The sequence below is a fragment of the Rhinolophus sinicus genome, chromosome 16, assembly GCF_057876585.1.
Source record: "Rhinolophus sinicus isolate RSI-liver-muscle chromosome 16, RSI-T2T, whole genome shotgun sequence".
In the NCBI taxonomy this organism is placed as follows: Eukaryota; Metazoa; Chordata; class Mammalia; order Chiroptera; family Rhinolophidae; genus Rhinolophus; species Rhinolophus sinicus.
In genome coordinates, this window is record NC_142516.1 from 47,773,723 (window position 1) to 47,796,099 (window position 22,377).

Consider the following 22,377-nt stretch of genomic DNA (forward strand, 5'->3'; position numbering starts at 1 on the left):
TCCATTGTACGGATATATCGTACCATAATCATGTATCTCTTCATCAGCTGATGGACATTAGGATTGTTTGGCTATTATGAAAACACACACACACACAACTGTGTATGTGGACATAGTTTTCATTTTTGGGGGGATCTATTTCTAGGAATGGAATTGCTGCCCCTAATATTTTCAGTCTTCAAACATTGGAGGAAATGAGTAACCATGTAAAGTTTGGCATCATTGATTCACCTGAGATTCATACCGAGGAACAAGAACTTACAAGAAACTCACTTTTCAGGTTTTAAAAAAAAAAAAAAAAAAAAAAACTCAACAAGTGGGAAAATACAGAAAGCTTTTTTAGTTGTGATAAAATACACTTACCATAAAATTTACCATTTTAAAATATGCCATACACATTTTAAACTAAAAGGGAATTCATTTTTCACTGCATTTATAATACTGGCTCATCTTTATTTTGATGTGTGTGGGTTGTCCACAAGCAAAAAGATGGCAAATACTTTTCCTTTTTACCCCGTATCTTAAGAAAATCCAAGAAATCTCCCTTCTGACATTTTTATTAATCCTGCGTGTGCCTTTCCAAAAGCATAAAGAGACAAGCGCACTTCAGGGCTGGGCCTGAGCCCCAGCGGCTGTGAACAGGGCAGTCACAGAGAACTCTTCTAGTGGGAGGAAGAATGTGTCTTCTCACCAGTTCTGGACATACTCTTCTGTTTGCTAGACAAAGTGATATTGTGGCATGTGTGCAAAACACTCCCTACACAATAGAAGAAAAATAAAAGACGGTGTCGATTTTATTTATACAGGCAAGCGATACATTTCCCTTCCCTAAGGATCAGCAGGAAATATAGGCCCTGGCCAAAGCAAGGCCATCTGGACATCCTACAAAGCAAGCAACAGGATTAGAGCCCAGCCCATACGTGGTTTCTATTATTACTTCCAAAGATAAGTAAATGGCCAGCAAATCAAGATGGGCTTGGTTATGCTTTGGGCCTTAATATGAAATTTTTCTACAGGTATCAGCTCCAAAGAGAGCTTGCTTCTTTTATTAAACTGGCTTGCCTTTTAATTAAGTCAGTGTTTTGCAATTCTATGACACCCTGATTTTGATTTTCTTTTATAATATTCCTGAGGTTTTGGACATATATGGGAACTACCAATAACAACCAGCCACTTCTAGTGTACGACATTATCGACTAAGGCCACCTTCCGGTTAAGAAAAAACTTGGCAGAAGGAACGCAATTATATTCTTGGTTCTCAATAGTAGTAACAGATATAAGTAAAATTATTGTCAGGTAACATGAGTGAGAGCTGGAAAACTACAAAATTTCACAAGTAAAATCCACAGGCAGCTCCATATTTTTGTGTTTGGCTGTCAATTCCTTTCTTACATATTTTTCTTCATCTCTGACTATGATGAAACAGACTGAAAAAGCATGTGCAGATATTTACTGAGCACCTATTATGTGCCAAGCAATGGGGTAAATATGCACATGTATAAATCCTCTAATTTGTGCTTCTATGAACTTGCAACATTCAACCAATTGATTGGTGATTTGGGCCTGTGACTTTACAGGCCCACGTGACTATACAGTTTGCAGAGTAGAAGGCCAAGCACAGTCCTGCTGGCAGACAGCAAGAAAAAGTACTAAAAGGTCAGGCCTTTTAGTACCGGGGAGTTGATGGTGAATGAATTCCAGGTTTTGAAAACGGAATCTAATTAATCAGATCAAAATGGCGGCGTGAGGTGCGCCTCTGTAAATCTCCCCTGTAATTTACAACTAATCAAACAACTATAACACCACAAAGGACAACCTGCACAGCAGACAGGCAAGACGAAGAGGCCCACTACTGAATTCACCTAAAGGTGGGCGAATCACGCAAGTGGGGGAGGAGGGAAGGGAGAAGTGCAGAGACGGAGCCGCATGGGCGCAGGACGCAGACCTAGCTCAGTGCTCCGAGCTCGCTGCTTCCCGGAACTACCGCAGCTGCGGGAGAGGGAAGACCTCGGACTGCTAGGGCTCCGCTTATGGCCCACAGGGCTGAGGGGACAGCATATAACACGGCTGAACCTAACGCTCACGGCAGAGACCTCGGAGACAAGACTGAGGGAAGAAGGCTGAAAACAGTGGTTTAAGTCCTCACTGCCGAGCAGAGAACGGAAGCCTTAGGCACTGAGACTAGCGACCCCCTCCCTACCCTCCCAGAGCTCGCCTCGCCCCCACCTACCCGGTGCTAGAAGCGGAACAGTAGCCATGTCAGATCAAAAGAACAAAATATTCGCTGTTCTGAGAACTGTGGACTGCAGACACAGATTCGCAGCCCAACTAGTTCTGGCAAAAGGGAGGGAGGCTGTGAAAGCAGGACCAGCTGTGGTGGTGGTCACCACCATTGCTCTGGGCCACCTCTCACAACTCACCCCGCCCCTGGCCCCACCTATCTGGGTGGATCCCTGCAGGAGTAAACAGAACTGTTGAAACATACTGGCTCTGAATCTGGTGCAGGAAGAGCTTTGGAACTTCAGAAGCTCTCCGCATACCCACCGGCACACTGCGCCCTGTGACCCAGGCGAACTGTTAACAGAGGAGAAGCCCATCTCCCAGGGAATCTCCCCATTGTGTGAGAAGCTGGAATAGTGCAGAGAAAACATAGCACTACCATGTGAGAGAAAAAAAAGGCTGCAGTGGGAGAGAAAATAAAACATTCTACCAACAAGTACTGGAAAACAAAAGAAAGACCTCTTCCTGTAGCCACTCCTGTAGATGTCTAGGAAGAGAAATAGTAAACCAGTAATTGCCATGAATAACCAAGGCAACAAGACAGCTCAGAAAGAAAGTGAAAAGTCTCCAGAAAAGGAACTTAAAGATATGAAAATATGTGACTTAAATGACAGAGAATTCAAGATTGCAGTTCGGAAAAATCTCAACAAGATGCAAGAAAACACAGAAAGGAAGTTTAATGAACTCAGAAACACAATCAAAGAACTACATGAGCATTTTACAAAATAGATTGAAATTTTAAAAAAGAACCAAATAGAATTTATGGAGATTAAGAACTCAATAGAAGAAATTAACAATGATATAGCCAGCTTAGGTAGCAGAGTTGACCAGATGGAGGAAAGAATCAGTGACATCGAAGATAGAAACATGGAAATGACACGGATGGAAGAAGAAAGAGACTTGAGACTTAAAAGAAATGAAACAACTCTACAAGAACTTTCTGACTCCCTCAGAAAGAGCAATATAAGAATAATAGGCATACAAGAAGGAGAAGAAAGAGAGAAGAGAACAGAGAATATATTCAAACAAAATGTCAATGAGAATTTCCCAAACTTGTGGACAGAACTGGATCCTCAAATCCAAGAAGCAAATAGAACACCTAATTACCTCTATCCCAACAGGCCTTCTCCAAGGCACATTGTATTGAAGCTGTCAAAAATCAACAACAAAGAAAGAATCCTCAAGGCAGCCAGGGAAAAGAAGACGGTAACCTACAAAGGACAACCCATTAGATTATCATCAGATTTTTCAGCAGAAACTCTACAAGCCAGGAGGGAGTGGAACCAAATATTCAAACTATTGAAAGAGAGAAATCATGAGCCAAGAATAATATATTCTGCAAAGATATCCTTTAGATATGAAGGAGGAATAAAGACCTTTCCATACTTACAGAAGCTGAGGGAATTTTCTAATACATGACTTGCACTACAAGAAATACTAAAGGAGGCTACTCGACTACCATCAACAGGGACAATTTGTCCTGACCGGAATATGAGAATGGCCTGACCGGAATATGAGAATGGAGAATGGAAGCGTGCTGAAGAAAATGGAATACTCTAAATATCAAACTTTCTTTTACATAAACTTAAGGGTAACCACTCAAAAAACATCCAGAACTGAAATATATACTGTAATAAAAGAAGAAACAGAGGGAAACGTCATAGAATACCACCACACAGAAATAATAGACAACAACAAAAAGGCAAAGAAACAATGGAGACACAGCCTTACCAGAAAACTAAAGATAGAATGACAGGCAATCCTCACATATCAATAATCACCCTAAATGTAAATGGACTGAACTCACCAATAAAAAGGCACAGAGTAGCAGATTGGATCAAAAACTAAACCCAACCATATGCTGTCTCCAAGAGACACATCTCAGCTACAAGGACAAGCATAGACTCAAAGTGAAAGTGTGGAAATTGACACTCCAAGCAAATGGTATCCAGAGAAAATCAGGTGTAGCCATACTGTTATCAGATGCAACAGACTTCTGGGTGAAAAAGGTAACAAGAGACAAAGATGGACATTTCATAATGGTAAAGGGGACTATACAACAAGAAGATATAACAGTCATCAATATTTATGCCCCCAATCAGGGAGCACCGAAATATACCAAGAAACTACTAACAGAACTAAAGGGAGAAATTGACCAAACACAATTATACTAGGGGACTTAAATACATCATTGACAGTTATGGATAGATAATCCAAACAGAAAATAAATTACGAAATAGTAGCCCTAAATGACACATTAGATGAAATGGACATAATTGACATATATAGAGCACTTCATCCTAAAACATCAGACTATACATTTCTTTCTAGTGTCCATGGAACATTCTCAAGGATAGACCATATATTGGGACATAAAATCAGCCTCAGCAAATTTAAGAAGACTGAAATCATACCAAGTATATTCTCTGATCACAAGGCTTTGAAATTGGATATCAACTGCAAAAAAAAGTAGGAAAAAACACAAATACATGGAGATTAAACAACATACTTTTAAAGAACGACTGGGTCAAAGAAGAAATTAGAGGAGAGATCAAAAGATACATAGAAACAAATGACAATGAAAATACATCCTACCAAAGTTTTTGGGATGCAGCAAAAGCAGTTTTAAGAGGGAAATTTATCTCATTACAGGCCTATCTCAAGAAACAAGAAAAATCCCAAATAAAGAACCTCATGTTACACCTTAAAGAACTAGAAAAAGAAGAACAAATGAAACCGAAGGTCAGCAGAAGAAAGGAAATAACAAAAATCAGAGCAGAACTAAATGAAATAGAGAACAAAAAGACAATAGAAAAAATTAATGTGACAAAGAGCTGGTTCTTTGAAAAGATTAACCAAATTGACAAACCCTTGGCTAGACTCACTAAGATAAAAAGAGAGAAGACACTAATTAACAAAATCATAAATGAAAAAGGGGAAGTTATCACGGACACCACAGAAATACAAAGGATCATCCAAGAATACTATGAAGGACTTTATGCCACCAAATTCAATAACCTAGAAGAAATGGACAAGTTCTTAGAAACATATAGCCTTCCTAGGCTGAACCATAAAGAACTGGAAAATCTAAACAGACCGATCACCAGTAACGAAATTGAATCAGTCATCAAAAACTTTCCCAAAAGCAAAAGGCCTGGACCAGATGGCTTCACTAGTGAATTCTAACAAACCTTCAAAGAGGATCTAATACCAATCCTGCTCAAAGTCTTCCAAAAAATTGAAGAAGAGACAGTACTCCCTAACTCATTTTATGAGGCCAACCTTACCCTGATACCAAAACCTGGTAAAGACAACACAAAAAAAGAAAACTACAGACTAATATCTCTGATGAATACAGATGCAAAAATCCTAAACAAAATTCTAGCAAATCGAATACAACAATGCATTAAAAAGTTTATTCATCACGACCAAGTGGGGTTCATCCCAGGGGCACAAGGATGGTTCAACATATGCAAATCTATCAATGTGATACATCACATAAACAAAATAAAGGAGAAAAATCATATGATTATATCAATTGATGCAGAAAAAGCATTTGACAAGATACAACATCCATTTATAATTAAAACACTTAATAAAATACGTATAGAAGGAAATTACCTTAACATAATAGAGGCCATATATGACAAACCCTCAGCTAATCTCATGATTAATGGTGAAAAACTGAAGCCCTTTGCTCTACGTTCAGGAACACGACAGGGCTGTCCCCTATCACCTCTGCTTTTCAACATAGTGTTGGAAGTCCTCGCCAGAGCAATCAGGCAAGAGAAAGAAATCAAAGGCATCCAAATTGGGAATGAAGAAGTTAAACTGTCCCTCTTTGCAGATGACAATATGCTATATATATACAAAACCCTGAAGACTCCACCAAAAAGCTATTAGAAACAATCAACGAATACAGTAAAGTTGCTGGCTACAAAATCAACGTACAAAAGTCCATTGCCTTCCTATATATTGACAATGAAATCTCAGAAAAAGAAATACAAAAAACAATTCCTTTTGCAATTGCAGCAAAAAGAATAAAATACCTAGGAATAAACTTAACCAAAGATGTGAAAGACCTAAATGCTGAAAACTACAAGACATTTTTAAAAGAAATTGAAGAAGACACAAAGAAATGGAAAGACATTCCGTGCTCATGGATTGGAAGAATCAACATAGTTAAAATGGCCATATTACCCAAAGCAATATACAGATTTAATGCAATCCCTATCAAAACACCAATGGCATTTTTTAAAGAAATAGAACAAAAAATCATCAGATTTGTTTGGAACCACAAAAGACCCCGAATAGCCAAAGCAATTTTAAGAAAAAAGTACAATACTGGAGGTATCACACTCCCTGACTTCAGCTTGTACTACAGGGCTACAATCATTAAAACAGCATGTTATTGGCAGAAAAACAGACACAGACCAATGGAATAGAATTGAGAACGCAGAAATAAAACCACATAAATATGGACAGATAATTTTTGACAAAGAAGCAAAAAACATACGATGGAGAAAAGACAGCCTCTTCAATGAATGGTGCTGGGAGAATTGGATAGCCACGTGCAAAAGAATGAAACTGGACTGCTATCTGTCACCATGTACCAAAATTAATTCAAAATGGATCAAAGACTTAAGCATAAGACCTGACACAATAAACTGCATAGAAAACATAGGTACTAAACTTATGGACCTTGGGTTCAAAGAGCATTTTATGAATTTGACTCCAAAGGCAAGGGAAGTAAAAGCTAAAATAAACGAATGGGACTACATGAAACTTAAAAGCTTCTGCACAGCAAAAGAAACCATCGACAAAATAAAGAGTCAACCAACTGAATGGGAGAAGATTTTTGCAAACAGTGCCTCTGATAAGGGGCTAATATCCAAAATATACAAGGAACTCATGAAACTCAACAACAACAAAACAAACAACCCAATTGAAAAATGGGCAGATGACCTGAAGAGACATTTCTCCAAAGAGGACATACAAATGGCAAATAGACATATGAAAAAATGCTCAACATCACTAACCATCAGAGAAATGCAAATCAAAACCACAATGAGATATCACCTCACCCCAGTCAGAATGGCTATCATCAACAAGACAAATAGTAACAAGTGTTGGAGAGACAGTGGAGAAAAAGGAACCCTTATACACTGTTGGTGGGAATGCAGATTGGTGCAGCCGTGATGGAAGGCAGTGTGGAGGTTCCTCAAAAAATTGAGAATAGAATTACCGTATGACCCAGCAATCTCTCTCCTGGGTATCTACCCAAAAAATCTGAAAACATTTATCCATAAAGACAAGTGTGCTCCAACGTTCATTGCAGCTTTATTTACTGTGGCAAAGACATGGAAACAACCAAAATGTCCTTCGGTAGATGAATGGATAAAGAAGTTGTGGTACATATACACAATGGAATACTATTCGGCGGTAAGAAAAGATGATATAGGAACATTTGTGACAACATGGATGAATCTTGAGAGTGTAATGCTGAGCGAAATAAGTCAGACAGAAAAAGCAGAGAACCATGTGATTTCACTGGTATATGGTATATAAACCAAAAACAACAAAAGAACAAGACAAACAAATGAGAAACAAAAACTCACAGACACAGACAATAGTTTAGTGGTTACCAGAGGATAAGAGGGGTGGGGGGTGGGAGATGAGGGTAAGGGGGATCGAATATATGGTGATGGAAGGAGAACTGACTCTGGGTGGTGAACACACAATGGGATTTATAGATGACATAATATAGAATTGTACACCTGAAATCTATGTAATTTTACTAACAATTGTTACCCCAATAAAAAAAAAAAATACACTAATAAAAACAAAAAACGGAATCACGACCTGACTTCCAATTATGTTTTAAAATGAAAAAGCAGCTGCTCTTGAATACTATACATATTACAAGTACAGCAGGTCCTCGAACAATGTCATTTCTTTCAACATTATAATGTGGATAAGAAAAAAAACAAACTCAATTCCCAGCCGGGGCCACTCTGTCTGTGGGTCTGCACGTCCTCACTCTGTCTGCATCGGTTTTTTCTGGGGATTCTGGTTTCCTCCCATTTCCTCCCACATCCCACAAATGTGCATGTGACGTGAACTGGCGTGTCTACGTTGTCCCAGTCTGCATGTGGGGTGTGGGTGAGAGTGTGCCCTGTGATAGAAGGGCGTCCTGTCTGGGATGGGTTCCATCTTGCGCCCTAAGGGGCTGGGAGAGTCTCCACCACCCAGGACCCTTAACCAGAAGCAGCAGGTTGGGAAAGAATCACCTTGCTTATCTAAATCTTTCTTAAAAATTTGTACAGCTCACATTTACTTCAATGTTTAATACTAGAAGTGTTTTGGGGTCTTTATTTAAGAAGTTTGGTGATGCTTTTGCGACCAGAAATATGCCATAGGAACTTAACTCTTGTTGGTATCCATTAGCCTATAGTAAAATTGTGTTTGTCATACATCGGGCTCACTTAAAGGTGGTTTCCAAAAACCTATCAAACACGCTAAGTGAGGACTTACTGTATATTGTAGTGATTGGAATACTTCTTGAAAAGAATGAAAGGGACAGAATTCTTTGGAAGAAATAGCAGCCTCAATATTTAGTCCACCAGCCCAATAGAAATCTCTGGGCAGAACGCTCATGGGCAGATTTCCCATCACAGAAGCACAGCCAACCACCTAACTTCGTACCAGTAAGATCTCTACCACTGAGGTCTCTAACAACTGCAGGTAGGGGAGGTATTAGGACTAAAAGTCCTTAGAAAGATCAGAAAGTTCAAGGTCAAGAGAAAGCAAGTAGGCTATGATCAGAAGCCTTCTCTAGATGCTCGCTCCTCAAAGTGTGGTTCATGGACTGAAACGTGAGCAGCATCTGGACCACCCACTGAGCATCAGCCGGGCTGACAATATTACCCGAAAGCGTATTAGACTGCAGACTCTCAGGCCCCACCATACCTACAAAGTTAAAATCTGCATTTTTAACAGTGAGTCATATGCACATTAAACTTGGGAAGTAAAACATTAAGGTGCTTCTGAACGATGTAGAATTAATAAAATTAATCAGAAGATAACCCCTCCTAGCACACCCAGAAAGGAGAGTTTACTACAAGCTTAGAGAAGGATATTAGTATGTCCAAAGGAAGGCTGTGTCACGTGACAAGGGAGTAGCAAACAAAAAGATGGGGACCAGCAAAACCACGTGTATTCAAAGTGTTACAATTACAAGGAAGATCTTCTTGTCCTGTGATACAGTGCTACTTTATCAGGCTTAAGGGCATGTTCTCTTAAAAAACTAAAAAACAAAAAACGCAAAAAAACAACATTCACCTTCCCTTACTAAGGATCACACTGGAATGAATAACTTAACTTCTGTCTGACTTGACTTAGGGAAATGGAGCAAAGCAGAGATGGTTCTATTAAGGGTACTCACTCATTCCAATTGCTGGACAAGGTTATCCCCAAAAAGAAATGAATAATTTGGCAATCAATTCACACCTCTGAACCATGTGAGTTTGTTTAGGGTGAATCCCTTAATGAATGACCCTGAGTCAGAAACTAAGAACATCCAGTTGTTGTTTGAAGGCCAAGCCCTCAATCATGACTCACATGAGTCTGAGTTGCACACATGTAAAATTTGAAGACTACATGAGCATTAAGGAATGGTAAATACATAGACCGCGTGTAGCAGCTCCCCATTCTCCGATTATATGTCCAGAACAAACATCCCTCATCAATCACAATATTCTTTTCCTGCTAAGCCCAAACTCGGCCTTGGGGTCCTCCCTAACTTGACACTGGCTTTGGTGTGCCATATTCTGCCTGTTTACCATTCCTGGTAAAAGGTTCTTCTGGCTCTAAACTTCCACCATTCTAGGGCATATGTCCAGGTCACAGTATGTCTGAGCTCTAGGGGCTCCTTGAAGAATCATAATTTGGTCATTACAACAGGTTTTCCATAAACTCCAAAAAGAACATTGACCCACATGGACTTTCCTAGAGTCACCATATGCCCCTTGCCTCCTCCCTACATAGAAACACTTCCCTTTACTTTCCAAAAGAAAAGTAAAATAATAATAATAGTAATAATAACAATACCAGTGCTGTCTCAGGATTCCATTCTAAAGCATCTCTAAAATTTCCAGAAGAAATACCTCATTTATTTCTAATAAAAACTGCCTTTTAGATGGGAAGAACATCTCCCTAAATCACATCTCAGTACCAGCACTACTGACATTTTGGGCTGGACAATTCCTTGCTGTTGGGGACTGGCCTGCACGTTGGAAGATGGTGGGCAGCCTCTCTGGCTTCTGCCCCCCTGGAGTGATCCCCCCTCACTGCCCCTTGTAACAAAAATGTGCCCAGACACTGCCAACTGTCCCCTGGGGGGGCAAGTCCTTCCAACTGGCCCTCTGCCCCCATTGAGAACCACTGACCTAAATAATTACAGCAATTCTCTTAGGGACATGGGACTATGGGTGATTTTTCCCCCCTTATTTTTTTGTATTTTCTAAATCTTCCATAATGAATGCAAAGTGTTTATATGATTTTAAAAAATAAAATCATATAAGTAGAAAGTGACTTTCTACTTTTTAAAAAGAAATATGAGCTACTTAGATGTCTTGAGTTGATCCTTGGATGAGTGCCAATGTGTGGCTCATTCAGTTTAAAAATTAAATTCAGTTCCTAAAAATACTGTCTACCACACAAGTACCTTAAATTACACTTCTCTTCAATGTATAAAAGACACAAGAGGGGGACTTCAGAGAAAAAAGTCGAGATTGAAGCCACTAACCATTCATAAAAGAACATTCAAACCCTCCTTCAAATGGGTAAGTGAGTGTGAGTGAGAAGGGCTTTAGAAAAAGACATGAAATTAAAACTGCTGCTTCAAGAAAAGTATTTACCTGAAACATAGTCTGCACATACACATTAGTCAGAAAAATATTTGCATTGTAGAAAAAAAAAATAAGGCACATTTACTTCATCTTTAAGAATTGCTACATTGCTAGACTAGATAAAAACTTTTCAAAATTAAAACCTCTAGTCAGAAAAATTGGCTTAGACATCATCTTTTTGTCTGTTAGGCCAGGAATTTTCTTAAAGAGTATTCTTACCAATTATTTTATTACTGAATTTTTAAATTGGTATGAAATGGCTCTATCTGCCAAGTTCTCAATGAAGAACTCAACATTTATTACTCTTATGACAGAGATGACCCTTTAATCCTTCTAGGCTCCCAAACACCCACCAAGCATCTTGTGGGCTCCTCTGCTTACCCGGGATGCTGCCAAAGGTTCACGTGTCTTCTGCTCTCAGGGAGAAGTTCTCTTTTGTTAAGAGGGGTGATACCAACTGCTGCTTCCAGAATAGCCATGTATTTCTTGTACCTCATCTTGTCCCTCTCTCAGTACCAGGTCATGCACATTTCGGTCACTGTTCAGATGAAGGAACTGAAGTAATCTGCAATACTGGAAGCTGGAAGCTGCTGTGTTTTTAGATGCTCTTTGCATCCCTAGCCAGAGCTATTAAACTCCAGGTGGGGGGTAAGGGTGGGGGCCAGGCTGAGGCCAAACCACAAATAAATAAAGAAAAGGCTTGTTCAGATTTCCCTGCAACGTCAGTATTATATAAGGCTAAAGAATTTTGAATAAAGGACTAATATAAATGATTTGCAGGACAACCGTGGTTCTAAACACAGCGATCTGAGGTACACACTCCCCAATTAATCCGCACGTAAATCTTTGAGGCCGATAATCCTTCAAGTACTAATGGTGCAGGAGGTGATTTATCTCAAGGTCTGGTAATAATTGGTCCGAAAAGCCTGCATGCCTCTGGATGTACTAAAATCAGAAGCAGATTTCCTCCTTCTACAAAAATCTCTCTAAAAGGCTGCCCTTTGACAAATGAAGGAGGTCCCGTTGCCATTTTATAGCAATGCATTTCTAAATGCTCTAAGCTCGTGCTTGAGTCAATAGCAAAGATGAATTAACTGAGAACCAATTCTGTTTGGGATTCATTTTCTTTTTAAATACTGTTTTAAATATCTCCAGAACCCAACATGGGTGAGCTCTGCTATAATGAAAATACATTGCTTGAAGATGTTCAGAATCTACCCCTTCCTCTGTTTTTGTAAGTGTCTCTCCTCAGCTTTCAGGACCTTTCTTGTTCTCTTTTCAGGGGGTAAAGGTAGCTAGCTCATCCATCACAGTGGCCCAACTAGTGGATCATCATACACATGACCTAGACTGGGCCGACTAGTCTTCCCTGGGATGAAACTATGACATTCAGAGCAACTCTCATTGGAGTTGCTAACCAGGGCTGATAGGAAGTTAGGGCTATTGGCAGTCATGTTCCCCACCATGTGGAGAGGGCTCAGCACTAGTAATTGAGAAAAACAGTACCAACAGCAATGTGATAACATCATTTGAGCTTCTGGATCCAGCTATGCCTAAAGGCCACTGTCATCCCAGGAGATACCAGGTACACTTTTATTAAAGCTAATAACTGACCCTTTTGTGAAATTTAGTTTTCATTGAGTTTCTGTCACTCTGAAGGAGTTCTGACTTATACACCTCCTTGACCAACTTCTTCAAGCTATTTTTTTCTATTTACCATGTTTCCCCGAAAATAAGACCTAGCCAGACAATCAGCTCTAATGCGTCTTTTGGAGCAAAAATTAATATAAGACCTTGTCTTATATTATATTATATTATATTATATTATATTATATTATATTATATTATAAGACCTGATATTATATTATATTATATTATATTATATTATATTATATTATATTATATTATATTATATTATATAGTAGACCGGGTCTTATATTAATTTTTGCTCCAAAAGACGCATTAGAGCTGATTGTCCGGCTGGGTCTTATTTTCGGGAAACATGGTACTATGTGTAAGGGTTGTGCTGCTACTTGTCTAAACTCATACAAAGGAACTAAAATAGAAGAGAAAGTCATTACACAGTAATTCTGATTAACCTAGATATCCCCAGTGAATAAGTGTCCCAGACCTTTCTCTGACACCCCAAATCTTGAACCTCCTTCTACAGATCACAAGTTTTTCTTCTCCTTTTTTCCCCTGAATGACCTAAAACAGTGGTCTCCAAAGTGGAGTACACACACCACTAATCTTTAGGGTGTGGAAAGAAAATATTAAACTATTTCCTTTTTTTCTCTCATCCATTAAAAATTTAGTTTGCGTATTTATATTTTTCAATATTCATATTTACTTTGAGAACTAATATATTTTAAATTGCATTAAGGTACATCATTTATAAGTGAATATACTCATATGTATTATAGGGTATGCTTAAAAACAGGAGTGTACGAGCTAAACAGTTTGAAGGTTAGTAACTTAAATAGCCCTTCAACTGCTTCCTAATCCTCCATTTCCCTATTTATAAGATGAGAGGCCTGAACAGATTAATGCTAAATTATCATCCAACAACAACAAAAGACTAAGAGCTCCCACTTCACTTGGCCTGATTATACCAATAATCTGACCACAACAGAGCGGTGAACACAAGGGATAAACCATTTGGACTTGGAATATTTCATTTCCATAGTATTCATGAACATTACTCCCACTGGTTGCTCTGCAAACAATTAGTACCAGTTAGTCACAGGAATTCTTTTATAGGATGAATTTGGTTGGCTACAGCTGCCACTGCTGAAAAAGGCTCCAATACAACCCTCATTTAATCATACAGGAAGATGTAATTATACTTACACAACAGTCTTTGTTCTAACAAATTGTATTTCTAATGACGCGTGATAAAAATTACTATACAACCCTCTCAAATAAGAAATGAAGCCTGAGCTAAGAAAAAAAAAATCCAGTTAAACTTGCTACCCGTTGGAAGCTGTTTTACTACAATGAAAGTGACACAATACTTTATAAATGGCATGTTTTAATGTTCTATTTTTCATAGGAATTTTTGATGCATTTAATATACCCTCTTACAAAGTGGTTCTTATCTATGATGATCTCATACAAAATTAAAACTGGGTGTTTCATTAGGAAAAGAAGTCTGCCTTAGAAAATAATTAGGAAGAATTTTTTTTTCCCATAAATGAGATCGTTCAGTTTCCTAATTTATTTATTTATTCATTTTTTTTAAATCGTCATCTTTGTGTGAACTCCCTCAGAATAGTACATAAGGACAATAATAAAGGAAAAAAATCCAGTCAACATACCCCATCCGGATATGTAATTATATGGCATTTTCTTTATAATTCTAGAAATTCTTTAGAAATATGCATTTATTTGATTAATTCCCTTAGAGTTCTAGAAAGTCTTTACAACTGAAACTATCTGATTAAAAATCACTTATCTATTTTAAAAATGCCTAATATACATGATCCAAAAATATCTTTTAAGTCGGGATGCTTCAAGATCTGTTTCTGAGTGATTAAAATTGAACATAAAAATTCACAGACCAGACTGACATTTCCTTTGAGCTGATTATTTCTACAGAGGAAAACAGTCAGCATCCTTTTTCACTGGATCGTTTAACTGTTCCTGTACTTTAGAAGGATAAAAATGGAAATGAACTAATGCCACAAACAGGCTGTTTTACCGGGTGTGGTCTGCTTTTCAAGGAGCTGGAAAAAGCTTTACTGAAAGTAGAAGAGTCAGGGAAACAGCTATTTTTCATTTTTTTAAAGCTCTACTACTAGTGAATCAGCTGACTTTATGCAAGTCATTTCACTCCCCCCTTAAAATCTTCATGTGTAATATATGTTTACATATTTGCTACTCTGGTGAGCCACGAGAAGTCTGTAAGAGAAACAGGCTACATGACGTAAGAGTCATGAAAGAGTTCAAGAGAATTCGTTGTGGTTCCTGGATTCAGCCCGAGCCCAAACTAGCCCTCTCTTCACCGTCACCCTCAGAATGCACTCACTACTGGCTTTATACTATAATCTTCAACTGGATGCCACCAAATCTGTCATTCCAATCCTGTCCTCCCACCCAACTCAATAGATTCTGAAATGACCCACTGCTCAGCCCCCAACAGCAGCCACCTCGCACCTTTTCCTGTTTCTTGCATCTTCCTCCTGGTTCTCTTGGCATAAACCTTGTAGCCCTGCTCAGCTGTTTCTGTGGTGCCCAGTCATACCAACCATGACACAGGGGACGAGAGCTGCAGTGTAGTGCGGAGGCGTGATTTGGATCCCACCTGTGCTGTTTGACACCTCGTGACCTTGAACAAGGTACTTGACCCTTCGAACCTATTTCATCATCTGTACAACTGGAATAATACAATAACACAAGGGTGGTTTTAATAATAAATGAGAGGACGTACATGCATTCAATGGGTATCATCTCCTCTCTCCCTCCCTTCCTTCCACCTCTCCCATATGTCCTTCTTTTTCCATTCCCAGAACCTCTTCAAGAACCCTTCCTCAATCCTCATTTCTCTGCAGGCAAGAACAAGGTGCATTTACAAACCTCTGCCCCTGTCCTGCAGCTACAACTTCCTTCAACACCCCGTGAAAGAACCAGAGAAACCCAAGGCTGAGTGGTTTTGTGGGAAAAACAGACTGAAAAAAAAACAACAGCCTGGCTGAAAGATACAGGGACCTCAGGACTAGAGTGAGGGCTGAAAATGCTTTTAAAGAGGGAAATATAGGGTCTTGGGGCCCAGCTCAGGTGGCACCCACCCACTTGGGAGGTTCTCCCTTACAATTTCCCCAGATCGTTAACCTCTGCTACTGAATAATTAAAAGCCAAACTTAAAATCACTTAATTGACTGACCCTCCCAAATAACTTGCATAATAATTCATAAATTCTTTAAGTATGCTCACTCCAAAGAAATAAAAAACAACCTGTCAACTCATTATATGAAAGACATCCACTCCCTATTACTGTTGGTAGAAACTGTGTTCATGTTACGTTTCTACTCTGAACCTGAGAGCAGGTGAGCAATGAGGCATTGCACAGAACTTAGCACATTGAGAGAAGCTGGTTTAAGTCAAGAAGGGCTTGGCGGCCATTCGTGGGGTTGGAGAGCTATCAGTCACCTCTGCCCTGCAACTGTAGGAAAGGGACAGAGTCTTGGGAACTTGGTAGGGACTACCCGGTGTGAAGTGTTGAGATATAGCCCTCTGCTGTCAGCAGCTGGAGAAAGCAGTTCTCATAATCCCCTGTTCCACCTGCTGACACCCCTCTCCCACTCACTCCCCAGTATTAACTGAGGCACCAAACTACCCAGGATTGAAATTCCACCACTAATTAGCTGTGTGACCCTGGACAAGTCACTTAATCTCTGCTTGGGTTTCTTCATCTGTAAAGTGGGGTTAGTAATAGCACTGACCTCATAGGGTTTTTTTTAAAAAACTAAATCAGTTATTACATGCAAAGTAATTAGCATACGTAATGGCCAGCATATAATATACGTCATGTAAGTTAAGTGTGTGTTATTTTCTTGCCCTTGCTAACTAGTTGTGGCTTCAATCCTTCCAGAAAGCTCTCTGGTTGAACTCCCTTGGTAGTATTGTATATTTTGATACCTGTTACCATCATTAAGTTATTCTCATATATTATAAACTAGTATATTATAAACTAGTATATAATAAACTATTATAACAACAACTAAATTTTAATTTGATGAGTCAGCCCACTATTCCCTAAACAATGTATTTTTTGAGTTCAGCCACTAAACATACTCGAAATAGCAAAACACTTCCCTCTGCCAGAGTCAATGTACCTCAGTTCAAAGAGAAAGGTAAAGAAAGCTTCTTGTTAGTCTCACTAAATTTTAGTTGACTTCAAAAAATAATGTTTTTACGGGTCTGTCTCCCTCAGCATTCTCTGATGGCCTAAATGGTTGGTACAATGTCATATTCATCTTTGTGTCTCTAGTGTCTCTTGCTCAGGAACTAACATAAAACAGAGACCCAGGAATATTAGGGTTTACTTTCGAATTAAGAAGTAGCAGGGTGTAATGACTAAGACCCTATGCTCTAGAAGCAGATTGCCTTGTTTGAATCCCAGCTTCAAACTTAGCTGTGTGACCTGGGCAAGTCTTTTAATCTCTCCAGCGCCACTGTTTCCTCATCTAAATAGCAGGGCACTTACTAGTTAAGGTTGTGTGAGAATCAAATTCAATGAATATATGCAAAACACGTAGGGCCTAGGCCATCCGAAGTGCTAGTTATGATTATTATTTACTAAGCAAATATTTACTGACCCAGGTTATTATGGACTGAATAATATGCTCTTCCCCAAATTTACATCCAAGCCCTAACCCCGGTGTGATGGTATTTGGAGTGGGTCCTTTGGGAGGTAATTAGGCTTAGATTAGGTCAGGAGAGCAGGACCCTCAGGATGGAATACATGCCCTTATAAAAAGAGGAAGACAGAAACCTCATTCTCTCTCCATGTGCATGTACCTACGAACAGCCATGTGAGCAGGTGGCCTTGTGCAAGCCAGGCAGAGGGTCTTTCCCGAGAACCTGATCATGCCAGGGCCAGCCTCCAGAATATGAGAAATAAATGTCTGTTGTTTAAGCCACACAGTCTAGGATATCTTGTTATGGAGCCTGAGCAGACTAAGGTCCTAGATCCAGCTCAGACAGGTCTTTCAGTTCACAGGGTGCCACTTCCTCAACCAACCCTGAGTTTCTCACCCCAGTTTTCCATGCTTTCAAGTGGACCACCAAGCATCCATTTAGATCTCCTTGTGGTACTGCCCGTTGACAGCTGAGGTGCTGGTAACCTTTATCCACCTACCGAGCCCCATCTGAGGGATTCCTGGTGTGGCTCCCTGCCTGACCAGTCCCTCCGGCCTCCAGAAGACAACAACACTCTGCCCAGGGCATCGATAATGTGGACCTCCCACTTCTTCCTGGTCCAGCTCCCCTCGCACCTGCTGCTGGACCCAACTCTGTTTTCCTTGAGTCATTTCTCAGTCTCTAATTGCGTATTTGTGTTCGCCTGGTTACCATCTGTCTCCTCTAGACTGTAAGCTCTGTTCCGAAGGCAGAAACCTATTTTGCTGATATTGTATCCATTTCCTGCTGCATTTTCTAGTCCAGCCTAACACTCATTCATTCACTCACGTCCCGGACAACCACTGAGCCGCTCCCTATCACACCCTGTGATTGACATTGGACATACAAATACCAAACCATTCCTGCCCTCAAGAATCACCCACTCTAACGGAGCGACAAGCAACACAACCCAGCATGCTGAAATAGAGATGTGTAACCGTGAGTAACCGTGGAACAGGGACACGACAAAGGGAGGGTGGATAATTCTGTCTGAGGATCTTAGCGTGGGAAAGCCTTCACAGAAAAGGTACTTGAGTTAAGTCTTAATAACATAAGTAGGTATTCCTTTGGCTGACAGAGAATCTGAGGTATCCCAGGCAGAGAGAAAAGTATCGCAAAGAGCCAAAAAAAGCAGTGTTCTTGGACCAGTAGGCAGAACAAGCTGGCAGAAACACAGCCCACAGTGCACCTCTGAGCCCAGGGCTGGAGGGAGGCAGGGATGCCTTCTGACATTCGGCTTTGCACAGAACAAGGGTAGGGCAGATGTCATTCCCTCTGGCTAACACACCCTTTTCCTTGCCTGGATGTCACCAAACCACTAGTTAGTAAACATGGCCACTGTGCCAGCCACTGAGACAAGCACTCTACACGCATTGCCTTATTTACATCTCACAACAGCCTTAAGAAGTGGGTGTAAAGTCTCCCTGTTTTCAGATGAATAAACTCAGGCACCAAGTGACTAAGGTACTTGCCCGGCGCCACAGAAGTAATAAGTAGTGGAGGTGTGATTCCTACCCAGATTACAAAATTCATGCCTTCTGACACCCATAAGCCTGGGTAGGTGCCCTGGGGCCCTTCGTATGTCCCTGTCATAATGAAATGTACTTGCCTCTTGACTTGTGTGTCTCCCTGTAGTAGTGGGAATCATGAGGGCAGAGGCTTTGCTGTGCTCACCACTGTATCCCCAGCACCTGGCACAGCGCCTGGCAGAGTACAGGCATCCACAGTGCATGTTAAGAAGGAATGAATGCATGCACGAAGAGGGCTTTGAACTCAGCCAAGGTGTGCTCTAGCCCTTCTTCTCTGTCCCTGTAGTAAAGGAATCCCACTTATCATCCTGAAACCAAGATCTGAGTGCAAAACCCAAGTTCCTTTCGGCCCCCTCCCACTTTGGTCAGAGGAAAGAAAGTTCCTGCAGCACCATTCTCGGAAGCTGCATGAACAAACCTCTTCCCCAAGTGCAGGGGTGTCTGCCACCATCCTCACTTTCCACCCTCATCCCCATCTGTGCACAAGAGTTAACATCCTTTGAAAGGTCTGCTTACAAGGTTGCCCTTGGCTGGCATCTGGGACCTTGAATTTCGGGAAGGTTCCCACCATTCCCAGGACTGATAAGCGTGGCTCACTGTCCCTAACCTGTTTGCACAAACATTGTAGTTTATGGTAACCACCTGCTTTTCTTCGGGGAATCTGAACTTTTGGGTATGTGCTATGCAGAGGATGCCAACATAGCAAGTCCCGAGCACAAACCCTGGGCACTGAGTCTTTCATGAATTTCCCTGGTTGACAACATTTCATGTAGTATTGTCACAACTCCTTGCTGTTGGAACTGAGCCTATCCTATGGGACTCCACTGGGAGAGGACGCTGGAAGCTTGCTCCTGATTTCCTGGGACTTCGCTCTTTGCGTTGCATCCTTTCACTGTAATGATCACAGTGGTAAGTATATGCTAAGTCCTGTGGGTCCTCCTACCGAATCATAGAGACAGGGTGGTGGTCGGGCTCCCAGCACACTGTCTCTCCACAGAAGCAGGACTGTGAAATACTCCCTGTCCAGTCCTGTCCACCAACCAGAGGGATCTCACATGCTGGGCCTGCAGGGCAGGCATGGAAAAGTGTGCGACTGGCTGCGTGGGACTGGGGACACCAGGCGAGTCTGATGTAGGCAGCTGTTCCACAGCTCCTGACCACACTAGCAAGACCCAGGCAGAGCTGGGCAGGTAGTTTACAATCTGATTAAACCCTTTCCCTCTGCTAACAGGTGCCTCCAACGATAACACAACACCCTGGGGGCAGGCTTTGATCTTTATCCCAAAACCAAGAGAAATGCCTTACATTCTCAGACACAATGAGGATTCCCTTAAGATAAAATATATGATAAAATTAGGAGATATTTGTCTCCATTTTGTAAAACCGAAGGAAAGGTGGAGCATAAGTCAGTTTCACAGGACTCACCATCTGTGGGCCACCATCCTTCCTTGATTTCTTTTCTGCAGCAAACCTGACCTTCATAACATGGATTGTCAGCACCTGCTCTCAGAATCGGCTTATACACCAAGTTATGCTAAGGAGACTAGACACATGGTAGCACAGATAGTAAAGCTATAAGCTGAGCAGGCAAAAGACAGACAGGAGGAAAACTAAAACTCGAGGGCTGCTCCTTGCACAAAGGACTCTTGCTTCTGGTGTACACAGCTCACGTTCGTTCAGGTTGATGATGATTAGTGACAGGCAAGAGGAGGAGCGTGGTCAGTTACGACCCCCGGACAGAGGCCTCCGGCCTATCTTACGAAGGGAAGTCCACACGTGACCCTGTGGACCCAAGCAGCACATCCACCTACCGGGCGATGCTGGACTTCCTGAAAGTGGTGCAAAGGCAAGACCTGCAAAGCCATCACAGCCACCATCCAGGTGACAGCCCAGTCCCTTCTCTGCAACCAACATCCCAGACACATCCTCACTCCCGTTTCCTCAGTGGGTGGGGCCCTCATTGGCTCTGGTGTCCTCATACCCCCTCTCCCCCCTCCTCCACACATTCCTTCCCTAACTCAGAGGCTGCTCTTCCAGCCACTGCTCCCCACCACATCGCTACATTTCAGTCCTCAGCACTTGTCTGTGCCCCTCCACCCCCATGATACCAGCTTCCCTGGCTCCACCAAGCTCCTGTGTGCACAGGATGCCCAGGCCAACCTCGAGCCTTACCCCTGCCCTCCCCCTTGCTCTGTCCTACACTTCCAAAGGCCTCCAAACCACTGATGACCAGAGTGTGGTCCCCAGCCTGGCAGCATCAGCGTCATCCAGGTACATATCAGAGATTCTGAGGGGCAGATCCTCAGGGCCCAAACCCAGACCTACTTGAATAGAAAACTCTTAAGAACTCAGGACAGGGCCCAGCGATGTGTTTTAACAAGCTCTCCGGGTGACTCCGATTTGGGCTAACGTTTGAGAACCACTGTACCACAGACTTCCACTTGCTTATCCCGTGGCTGTCTCAAACAATTCTCAAACGGAAATAATTTTCTTTTTCTAGATCCTGCTGATTTCCCTATTTCTCTTAATGCTACCTACATTTACCAGCAATATACGATCAAAACAGCACAACCCAAGTTCAGTATACTGGGCCTCCAAAATGCAACAGTTGTTTTAAAAAATTCATGACTGATTTGTAATTGTAGAGCATAAAGTTAATTCTCTGCATGACTATAGAGAGGGAAAAAAAAACACTGCCATGCAGCTTGGGAAAGAAAGAACAAAAGTATACTAACTCATACAAAAATGTTCATCAGTCTACCTCCTTTTGGAAGCACATGAAAATAAAATAAAAAGTACCCCAATAAAATAAAGTTTATTAATATTTTTAAATTGATTTTTATATTATTACATATTTTAATAAGTAGAGTGGACAGACATTAACCAAGGCAATATCAAACAATATTTTTAAATGTTTAAAATGTCTACCATTGTACCAATGCATTTTTTATTGTGTTATTAACATTTGAGAGGTGCATGATTTTTTAGTGGGCATTAAATCGCCATGGAGAATAATACGTCCCTGCGACTGACTCCCCTTCACCTCCAAGAAGCTGTACACTCATTACTTCTTCACTCAAATCCTGTGAAACATCAGGTGCTACATGCACTAGGCCCCAAAGCAAATAAAACGATGTGTCAAAACTGAAATACATTTCAAAAGAGCAATGGATTCAATTCACACTTTCAGTATTCTTCTAAACCATTGAAACTAGGGAATCTACTCAAAATTGGCTTTCTTCCTTATCTAGTTTTCCCTT

At 40.9% G+C, this 22,377-nt stretch overlaps 1 protein-coding gene across 11 annotated transcripts in view; it reads right to left on the bottom strand.

The window, feature by feature from the left end:
* TJP2 (tight junction protein 2) overlaps positions 1-22,377 on the bottom strand; it is a 112,232-nt gene that overhangs the window by 84,519 nt on the left and 5,336 nt on the right. For 4 of the 11 annotated variants that reach the window (XM_088793653.1, XM_088793651.1, XM_088793652.1 and 1 more), the window contains exon 1: positions 11,571-11,701. The exons of the other annotated variants lie outside the window; for them this stretch is intronic. In XM_088793653.1, coding sequence (XP_088649779.1) covers positions 11,571-11,686 — 116 coding nt within the window. In that variant the 5' untranslated portion in view covers positions 11,687-11,701. Of the gene's footprint in view, positions 1-11,570; positions 11,702-22,377 lie in introns of those variants that run through there. 11 annotated transcript variants of the gene reach the window in all.